The 11540-nt window shown below is 32.9% G+C and overlaps 1 protein-coding gene across 1 annotated transcript; it reads left to right on the top strand.

Moving 5' to 3' along the window:
- The first annotated feature begins 9822 nt into the window (after positions 1-9822).
- Positions 9823-10869, top strand: LOC105771586 (uncharacterized). The gene is made up of 2 exons (XM_052632653.1): positions 9823-10053; positions 10162-10869. Exons 1-2 carry the CDS (start codon positions 9823-9825, stop codon positions 10867-10869), a joined length of 939 nt encoding a protein of 312 aa, XP_052488613.1.
- The last annotated feature ends 671 nt before the right edge of the window (positions 10870-11540 follow it).

An 11540-nucleotide genomic window follows, 5' to 3' on the forward strand; every position in this document is an offset into this window, starting at 1 on the left:
TTTAGTTCGATTATCTATTTTTAATGTTTTTGTCGAAAACCTCCATAAATCTTGAAAGTTCGTTCTTGATTCTTGTATTTTGTCAATTGAAAGACCCTTGTAGGTGTAATACCTGATTTTTGCCCCAGGTACAAATAATAAACGGGCCCAAATGAAACTGCCAAATTACAATCGGCCTATATGGCCCAAATCCAAACAAAACAGAGGCCCAAATTAGACCCTAGCCCAAATCAAAGCTCGAGGAGCAGATGGAACCCTAGGGCAGCGCCGCAAGCCAAGCCTGACTCCAAATCTTCCCCGATCTTCACCTGCAAGGAATAAAGCAGCAAAGATAGAAAGAAAATCAAAGATTCGTAAATCGAATCAAACAAGATTTGTTTCTTTCTTTTATTTTTTATCATGGCTATAAAAAAGCCATCAATACACTGTACTAGGGATCGGAAACAAATCAAATAAAAAGAGAGCTATTGTTTTTTATAGCAAACAAAAGGTTCAATACAAAGAGCAAAACAGATCAAAAGGTTGATATTTGTAATTTTTATTTATTTTTATTGTTATATCTATTATTTTTTCACAAACAAATAATATAAAAGAAAAAGGGTGAAAGAACTTAGCTCTGGTTCGGATCTGTGATGCCGAGGCGATTGAGGGAGCCACCCCCGAGGACTGGTGGTCGGAAGCCAAAAGGTTTCCATGGTTTGAGGGTTTTTTTTTTGAGAGTTTGAGCCTAAATCTAGGCTTGGAAGAGTCGAGAGAGCCAAAAGGGTAAGTTTCCCCTTTTCCGGCCACCGCAGACGGCAGTGCCGGCATCGGAGATCGGTGGCTGGCGCGGTGGCCGACGACCGACCGATGACTGGGCCTTAGCCGAAGAGCTGGGGAGGGGAGAGTTTTTTATAAGAGATTTCTGTTTTTTTTTTAAAAAAAAAGAAAGGAGAGAATGAATTTTTTATAATGATTTTTGGCTTTAATAGCCAAGTGAAACGAAGTCGTTTCACCAGGCCTCCCCAAATGCCAAAACGGCGTCGTTTTGGGGAGGCCGACCCGCATCCGATCCGACCCGGCCTAGGATCCGCGTGTTTTTATATGGAGGGGAAAATTGCACTTTTAACCCCTCCGCCTTTTTAATATTTTACAATTAAGTTTTTTTTAATTTTTTAATTCGCCCTTTAATTTATTTTCAATTTCAATTTGGCCCTACTGGAACGACGCCGTTTTAGAGGAGAAGGAAAAATTTCCCTTCCAGCCCCTCTATGTAATTCGCGTGTTCGATTTAGTTCTTTTGGCTTTTTTATTTGCGGATTGACCCCAAAATTTTGAATTCCAGTTCAATTTAGTTTTTATTATTATTTATTATTATTAATTAATTCCAGTAATGTAATTATTATTTTTTTCATTTATTTTTTTCTTTTTTTCCTAACAGTATTCTTTTATATAAAAACATGTGTATATCTATGTTTTTTGTATTTTCAAAATGCTTAAATACCTATTTATTTTAACATGTATTTTATAATTTTATATATATACATATTTTCCTACTTTTCTCTATTTTCACAAATGCACTATGTATTTTGTTTATATAAATCTTTTATAATCTAATTTTATATATAAATTCATATGTATTCTTCATAGTTTAATGTGTATACCTTTTATTTTTATTTTTGCTATTTATTTGTGTTTTCATTTATATTATTTTGCTCGTTTATGTGATACTTTGCATGTCATTGTTTATTTTTATGTATATTAGTTTTATTTATTTATTTGTATGCATTATTTTTATTGCATTGTATATTTAATGTAGCATCACATCATTTTTTTACTCGATTTCAAACTTTTCAAAATTGAGATAATGCTTGTATTTAGGATTTTCAAGGAAATTGAGCCCTAACGTATTAGGTTCCGATTTTCTTCGTTAAATCTAACAATCGAGCATTTCTCTTTAATCAAAAAAATAAGAACTCATTATTGGGAATTCAACACGTTGTGTCCTAACGTATTGGGTGTGATGCATTGATTTCTCGAAATGAAGATTTTTTCTAAAAAATAATAAAGGAAATAGTCCAAGTTTGGGATTTTAGAGGAATTGTGCCCTAACGTATTGGGTCGCAATTTCTTAAATCTTGAATAAATGGATATTCTTTTAAATTTTTATTACACGAGTATTCTGACCTAATTCATTTTTTAGGAACTTGGAATGTCGTGCCCTAACGCATTGGGTGTGACATTTTCTTTCTCTGAAATGATAAGGGTCTTAATACGTAACGTTTTTTTAAGTTTTTGCTAAGGATTATATATTTTCAAATTTTCGACATTAAGACATTAATTAATTAACCAGGTACTAATTTTGGGCGTTTTAAGGGTGTTAATCCTTCCTCATACGTAACCGACTCCCGGACCCGTTTTTCTAAAATTCGTAGACCAAAGTCGTTTCTAGGTGATCCAATCACACCTTAATGAAAGATTGGTGGCGACTCTAAATTTTCATCGACAACTATTTTTTTTTCAAAAAATAAAAATGGTTTCGACAGTGGGTGTTTGGATCAAACGAAAAATCGGGTCAAAATTCGAATCTACCCAATTGTACACGGGCATGAAGCCTAACTGTGTAGTTCACACGGCCATGTCCCTTGTTTTCACCTGCATCTATGTCTTACACACAGCTTGGACACACGACCGTGTGGCTCCTGCACCACACTCTTTCGCTTCGTACACATCCTAGAGCATCACACATGGTTAAACGAATGGCCATGTGGATCCATCACACATAGTTGGTAATATACTATCGGTAAATTGGTAATTAAATATTAAAATAACATAAACAAAAGAATGAAATGGGGTCATCTTCCATATTTGTCTTCTTTCACCAATTTTGAAGCAAAAGAAAATAATTTCTGAAGGTGAACTTTCGGCCAAAATAAAAATCTCATGCATGGTATTTTTTCGAGTCCATTTTTAATTATTTTTATGTTTTCGAGCTCGTATTAGCTTAATCTAGTTAACTCGGGAGTCAAATTGTAAAATTGTTTATAGATTATGCCATGGGTGAGTTTGATATGTTTTTGAATTTTTATGGTAGATTGTTAAGCTTGGTTGTTAAATAGACATATTTTGTTAAGTATTTTTTGATAATTTTAAGATTTAGGGACTTATTTATGAAAATGGTAAAATTCAAGGAAAACAATATGAATTGATGATAAATATGGGCTATTATAAGACTAGGTAAAAATCGGCTAGCATGAATTTTAATTAAAAATGGTTATATTGCAGGTTTCAGATTTAAGGACTAAATTGCATAAAAGGTAAACTTTGAGGGTAATTTTGTAAATTTTTTTTGTTAAGGGTTATAAGCTACATTAATTATTTTAAGCTATTTGGATGGTGTAATTGAATGAAAATTATTATTTAGATCATGAAATGCTACAACTGGATTTAACTTGAGGAAAAGCTAAAGTTTCGAATTAGTTGTCAACTCCGTTTTAGCAACCGTTTTAATCAAGGTAAGTTCGTAGAAGGATTGAAATCATTATTTTCTATTTTTGATGATTGTAAACAAATATTTATGTTATGTTTAAATTAAATTGATAAATATGTGATAAATTATTATTATGGATCAATTAGAGAAATTAACCAAATTAAAGGATAGGTGAGCAATTAGTAATGTGATTGGTGAAATTGTATTTGGTGATCGGGAATTATAGATTACCTCTTTAAATGTTTACTTGATTAAGGTAAGTTCATAGCCTTTTGATATGTAAATGTAATTTTCTTGAGATTATAATATGGTTTCTAGTTATTTGTATAAATGTATGTGAAATTCATAAGTTGTTTATATAATATTGGATAATGAAATCAAGTTCATATGAAAATAAATAATGGACGGTGACAATCCTTGTGATTTCACATTTTTGACATGAGTATATGGAATTTATATTATGTGCACGGAAACGATGAAGTGCCTCTGGTTGATAAATATGTGTAAAGGTAACAAATTTTCTTATACTGCCCGATTGAACGTAGTAATCGCTAGGATACACTTGGCATGCCAACAGGGTTGGTATGCGCTCTTATACAGGATTTGTACTTTAGTGCCTCCATTTGCACTTTGATGCCTTTGTATACAGTTCGTTGTCTCTATTCGCACTACGGTGCCTCTATTTGCACTTCAGTGCCTCTATTATGCATTTACAATGCTTCTGGTGTGGTGTAGTTACCCGAGTATCTAAGTCAAGTTACTAGTTCATTGGGCTATGAAATAATTTAATCACAATCTATTTATGTGCTTATATATTATGTATACTTATAGTATTGGTAAGTGAAAGATATTGTAATGAGTTTCTTTGTTACAAGTATGGATTGTTACTTTGAGTAAATGTGATTTATGGTATGAAAAAGTCTTTTGAAATGGAGGTTGTGTTGATCTATTTGGATTGAAAAGGTAACATTTCAATTATGTGGATGAATGATTTATATAATGAAATTATTTTCATGATATGAACGGTAATTAAAGCTTTAAAAGTATATGACTATATAAAATTATCTATGATTTAAAGTAAGGATATGAAACATATGATAAGTATAGTTAAAAGAAAATGAAGGTATATAGTAGTCATATGATAGATGAATGGTGAAATTGAAATGTTCGATATGTTATATGCCTTGATTGGGTTGGATTTATATGTGTATTGTTTCACCTAATAACCTTGTAAGGTATGGTGTATAAGAAAAAGGAAATTTGGTCCATGACTAAATGGAATTACTCATGGTTAATTAATTTAATACAATTGGTAAGTTTAACTCTCTTTATATGAGCTTACTAAGAATTAGTTGGTTATATAGTTGTTTTCTTTGTTTCATAGATCATCGAAAAGCTCTAACGGTTGGACACTTCGTCGGAGCACGATCACACTATCCATCAATCTACTTTGGTAGCTTTTGAATATACTGATATGGTTATAAGTGGCATGTATAAGGTTGTATGTCAATTTGGTATGTATTGGATTGTGCCAAACATTTATGTGCCTTAATGCTTTTGTTGATGGTTTATATATGAAATGTATTTATGAGATGTTAATAGTTGTGCATGACCTTTTGAAATTAGGAAAGAATGTTTGGTTGATATGTTTTTGGATGTGGATATTTGGTATATTTGAAGTATGTTAAATGATTAAACTTATGATGTGAAATTAATCTATGTTAAATCTATGTTAAATGTGATGCCTTTAAATGACATAATGGTTAGAACATATAGGATGGTTAAATTGGTATGTTTTGTATGTGTTTAAGGTCTGTTTTGGTCATATAAATGTGCATGGGAAATGTGTGTTTTGGTATGCAAGTATAGGTTTTGAAATGACTTGTTTTAGGGGCTAAATTTGGAGCACATGGCCTGGGACACGGTCTGTCACACGGCCGTGTGCCACACACAATCACCTCACAAGGCCATGTGTCATCTATATTTTTAAATGCAGGTTTCACATAGTCTACAACATGGCCGTATGTTTCAAAACAGTTTGCCACACGGTTCAGCACACGACCTACGACACAACCGTATGGCTCTATTTCAAATATACACATAGGCGGACACATGGACTGGGACACAATCGTGAGTCCCTACATTGAATGTCCACATGGTTTGAGTCATGTCACATAGCTTGGCCACATAGCTGTGTAACCCCTGCTTTCCCAATTTTTTAGTTTTTTTCCTAAATTTTTTTGATTTATTCAAAATGACCCCTATCATTTTTAAATTGGTTTTAGGACCCCAAAAGCTTGATTTAAGGCCCAAATGTTGATAAACCATAAAAGTAACATGTTTTAATCCCATGCTTGGCATGTTTTTGGATGATTTATTGTATAAATTAGTGAATTTGATGCTCCTAATCATTTAAGTTCGTGTTTTTATAATTAGGTGAGCTTAGGAAAGTGAAAGGAGCGAAAAATAGGCCAAAATTGGACAAAAATAGCTAATTTCAGGATCCACACGGTCTGAGAACTTCCACACAGGCTAGCCACACGCCCGTGTGAGCCATATGGGCTGGCCACACGCCCATGTGCCAGGTCGTGTCGATTTCGAACCCTGCTTCCCTTTTACGCAGAAAAAGCCAATTTTTAAGGTTTCTGAGCATTCTAAAGTCTATAAATACACACTAGAAGAGAACCTAAAGGGAGCACACAAAGTAGAACGAAGAAATTACTCGAAGAACGCCGTTGGAATCAACTCAGAAGCAGATTTCTTTCAAGATTGAAGATCTCTAGTCAAATTTCCTTCAAAGTTTTATTGGGTTTTTTATGTCTTGTTGTTATTCTAATTTTGAGATGTTTTCCTCCCAAATTATGAACTAAATTCCCTAGATACCTAGGGAAGATGAATTTCCTAAATTACATGATAAATACATATTTCTTGTTCTCAATTATGAATGCTTAGTTCTTGCTTTAATATTTTCAGGATATTAATTCAAGTATGATGTGCTTATTTCAGTGGAGCAAAAGTCTCTGTTTAAGAGTAGATCTGGCATAATTGAGTGGAGTTGCATGCAATCCTAGAAATAGGACGACATAAATCTACCAGATTAGAGTCAAATCTAATAGGGGAATCCATAGATTGAGTTAATACAACAATAGGGGTTTTAATTAGAAAGAGATTTCAATTAATCAACCTAGAGTTAGTTATTCTTATTCTCGAAAGATATATTAACATAATTTAGGGATTTCTATGGATCAAGGCAAGTGAATAAATCATTTAATTCAGATTCAGAATAATAAGTGAAGTCTAGGTGGATTCTTTCCTGGGTATTGTCTTTCTCTTTAGTTATATTAAAGTATTTTCTCATTCTATTCTTTGTCGTGCTTTTAATAATTAGTTTAGTTAAATTTTAGATTAAAAACATCTCATTTAATTTATAGGCTAGATAATAAAAAGATAATAATTACTAGTACTTTTAGTCCTCTTAAATACGATATTCCCGACTCACCATAGCTATACTACTATTCGATAGGTGCGCTTGCCTTTGTCGTGATTTTAGTTAGTTAAGTGAATCATTCATCAAATGTGTATATTTTCTATGATTGGAATGAGTTATTGGAAATTTATACTTAATTTGAATTATTGTTCTGTTTGAAGTTTAAGGTTATATTTTGTACAGTAACGCTTCGTAACCTTAATCCAATGATAGAGATGGGTTAGAAGAGTTGCATAACCAATCATCCGATTTTATTATAAGTTTCAATCTCATCCTATTGATCTTAATATTATCAATTCATCAATCAAGATATCATTTCATACATAGCATAGTAAGATTCGTCTCAATTCCAAGCCAATTTCATAATTTCACCCAGTTCTACTATTTTTAATTTTATTCAATTTAATCATTTATCTCAATAATCAATCCAATAACACCAATGGTCAAAGGTTATAAGAAAGATTTTGGGGTGGATTACAAAGAAGTTTTTGCTCCTGTTACAAGGCATGATACAATCAGATTGGTGATTTCACTTGCAGCCTAGTACTCTTGGCCTATCTTTCAGTTAGATGTGAAGTCGACATTTTTACATGGTGAGCTCCAAGAGCATGTATTTATTGAACAACCTACTGTTTATGTTAAACATGGAAGTGAAAATAAGGTTTATAAAGTAAAAAATGCTTTATATGGACTGAAACAAGCCCCACGTGCCTAGTATAGTTTAATTGAGGCTTATTTCTTGAAAATTGTTTTTACCAAGTGTCCTTATGAGTCTACTCTTTTTATTAAAACTGGCGATGAAGAGAAAATGCTTATTGTGAGTTTATATGTTGATGATCTTATTTTCACTGGAAATTACAGTTCCATGTTTAATGAATTCAAGAAGTCTATGATGATTGAGTTTGAAATGCTAGATCTTAGTATGATGCATTATTTTATAGGCATAGAAGTAGTGCAATCAGCTGATGGAATATTTATTTCTCAAAGGAAATATGTTCAAGATATTGTGAACATGTTTGATATGAAGGATTACGATATAGTAAGCACCCCCATTGAGTTTGGTTTGAAGTTGAGAAAAGAGGGAAAGAAAGTGAACAACACTCTTTATAAGCAGATCATTGGTAGCTTAATGTACTTGACTAGTACAAGACCTGATATAATGTATTCTATGAGTTTGATTAGTAGGTTTATGGAGAATCCTACAGAGATGCATTTATTGGCTATCAAGAGGATCCTTCATTACTTGCAAGGAACCAAGGATTTTGGGTTGTTTTATAGAAAATGTGAAATTTCAGATTTATTTGGGTTCACTGATAGTGACTTTGCAGGAGATCTAGATGATAGAAAAGCACTTCAGTTTATGTTTTCATGATAGGAACCGGAGCTATTTCCTGGCCATCCAAGAAACAATCCATTGTTACTTTGTCAACGACTAATGCTGAATTTGTTGCTGCAATAGCTTGTGCTTGTCAAGCTATTTGGCTGAGGAAAATCTTGGAGGAGTTGAAGTTCAAGAGAATGGGAGCTACAACAATTTTCTGTGACAACAATTCAACTATCAAACTCTCAAAAAATCCAGTATTACATGGTAGAAGCAAGCATATTGATGTAAAGTACTATTTTTTGAGAGATCTTAACAATGATGGGGTAATTGATCTCAAGTACTGCAAGAGCGAAGATCAACTAGCTGACATATTTACCAAACCTCTCAATTTTTTTTCCTTCCAAAATTTGAAGAGGTTAATAGGAGTTTGCACTTTGGAAGATCATTTTTGAAGAATGGCACCAGTAAACTGAAGTTTAAGGAGTTTTTCAGTTTAAAGGAGTGATTGTTAATAAAATCTGGTTGTTAATAAAATCAGATTGTTTTCCTTATTTCTAGGCAAATAGTTGATGCACATAAAAGTTTTAGTGGTTGAAAATTATGGATTTATTTTGTTTAGATTTTTCCTTAGTTGTTAGTGTCTATTTTTAGTTTTTTTGTTATGTAAAAGCCTATATAAATAGGCTCTTGGATTATGAATCAATGTACTCATCATCTTAGTTTTCCCTTTCCTTATTATCTTCATCTTGTTGTTATCTCTTTTAGTAAGTTAACACCAAGATCATGTAAAACATGTTTTATCCATAGCAATTCATAGATACCTTGTGCCATTTCACGAAATACTACCTCTGATCTTGTTATAACCTTTTGTTTCTCTCCGGTTGTGGAATGATTTGGTATTGGAATAATTTTAAATGCTAAATATTTAAGCTATTTATAGATGATCTTCATAGACCAAACTATGAATAACCCATTAATGTAACAGACTAAAACAACAATTATTTCTTTAATAATTTTCCGAGCCTAATTTGGTGGTTTTTTTATGGCTTTCAATGCAACCAACACATTAATCAACAACAATTTTATCCAGAAATGGAAAATTGACTACTTTCTCATTCTTCATTTCTTGTTTCTTTCTTAATTTCTTTCTCTTTGTTTTCTACAATTCGTTCTTGAGTCAAGATTTTTCGTCTTTTTGTGAATTCCAAATTAGAAAATGGAGAAAAGGCTTTATAATGCAACTAAGAATGGTGATAAGAATGAGTTGCTTTATTTGCTACAAGAGGATGCGCAGCTTCTCAATAGATTTATTAATGGTCGTTACCCTGAAACACCTTTGCATGTAGCTATCATGCTTGGCCATTCTAAATTTGTTGATGAACTTCTCACTCGAATGCCTGAGCTGGCCAACGAACTCAATTCCCGAAGGCAATCACCGCTTCACTTAGCAACAGCCAAAGGGCACCAGCAAATTGTGACAAGGTTAATGCAGGTTGCCTTGTTTGTGACCTTGATGGGAGGAACCCTCTTCACATTGCAGCCATGAAAGGCTACCTTGATGTGTTGCTAGAATTGTTTTATGTCAAACCCTGGGCAACTCGATCGTTGATGGCCCAAGGTGACACCATTTTGCATGGATGCGTGAGGTGCAACCAGCTTGAGGCTTTGAAGTTCTTGGCGACTGAAGGAATTTCAGATCAAGAGTTTGTGAATTGTCTAAACTACGAGGGTAACACAATCTTGCATATGGCAATAGTTGCTAACCAAACACAGGTGTGTACCATGGATCTAAACTAACTATGAAGTTTGAATATCTTAAAGTAATAAATTACTTGAAAAGATATATAAATATAATCTCTCTCTATATATATGTGCATGCAGGCCATAAAGTTTTTGATTCGTCGGGAAGAGGTGGATAAGAATTGTAAGAATAAAGATGGCTTCAAGGCACTTGATCTTTTATCACAAAACCAAACATATGAGTTTGCTAACGATGAGTCATTGTCTGACGTAATAAGGAACAACATCTTATCATCCAAACAAGAACCTGATGAATCAAATGCAATACCGAAGTCTAAGAGAAGCAATGTTGATTGGTTGGAAAGAAAATGCCACAACCTAATCCTGGCAGCTTCGCTGCTAGCGAACATGGCATTCCATGCAGCCGTCAATCCTCCTAGTGGAGTTTGGCAAGACAACGACACTAGTCACAGGGCAGGGCATTCTGTATTTGCAGATACAAATCCAAATACATATACCCAATTCCTCATATCAAATACATTTGGTTTCATGGCATCTCTCATCATCATCCAATTGCTTATAAGCGGATTGCCAATCCGGCGTAAATTGTTTAAGTGGGTTTTAATGGTCGTCATGTCGGTTGCCATTGCTGCCATGGTATTTGCATATGCAGTCTCTCTCGTACCTTTAACATCCGATCCTGCATACTCTTGGCTACTCATAAGGCTTTGGACCATCTTCATGATCTTACTGTTTGCTGCGCAGGAGGTTCGACTGATGATTAAATTTTTCAAGTTTGTGGGGAACTTAATAATGAGGTTCATAAACTGGATCTCTTCCGAAGCTTAATCATGCCGGTCATCTACTTAATCCTCACCAGAAATTACAACTTCAGCTAGCTTTTGGTTATAATACCCAAGCTTAAGCCTTAGAGGCCGGGCTTATGAACGCAAAAAATTGTGTGCGTTTTTTTTTTTTTTTCATATTGAATGGGAATAAAACAGACTCGGATTTTAACATGTTTTAGGGGTTCTTTTATTCTTTTTAACTTTTTTGAAGTTCTTTTAAATTTTTGTTTAATATTTAAAAATAGAAATTAAAAAAAAACTCAGTAATTATTTTTTGAACCAAAGTGTTCTCCGTATTTTATTTTACTTTCCATAAAAATTAATTTGTTTTAATGTTTATGGTTTCATCTCAACAATGTGATGCTTCATTTGTCAGCCATACAAGCGTACACATGACATCTATTTATTAACTTTTGCTAAGTCAAGTGTTAAAAGACTTTGAGATATTTTAATACACGAAAAAAAATATATATGTATTGAATTGGATAAAATTTTTTATTACAAAAATATCACCTTTTGAAAAATAGTAATGTTTTGGTATTTGATATTTCAAACCTTTTAAATATTAATTTTAATTTATTTAATTTATTTATACATTTGATAATCCAAGATAAAAAATCTAATAAAATTTGAGAATAATTTATATTAGGATGAAATTATTATTAGACATCC

The sequence above is a fragment of the Gossypium raimondii genome, chromosome 6 (genome assembly GCF_025698545.1).
Source record: "Gossypium raimondii isolate GPD5lz chromosome 6, ASM2569854v1, whole genome shotgun sequence".
Taxonomy (NCBI): domain Eukaryota; kingdom Viridiplantae; phylum Streptophyta; class Magnoliopsida; order Malvales; family Malvaceae; genus Gossypium; species Gossypium raimondii.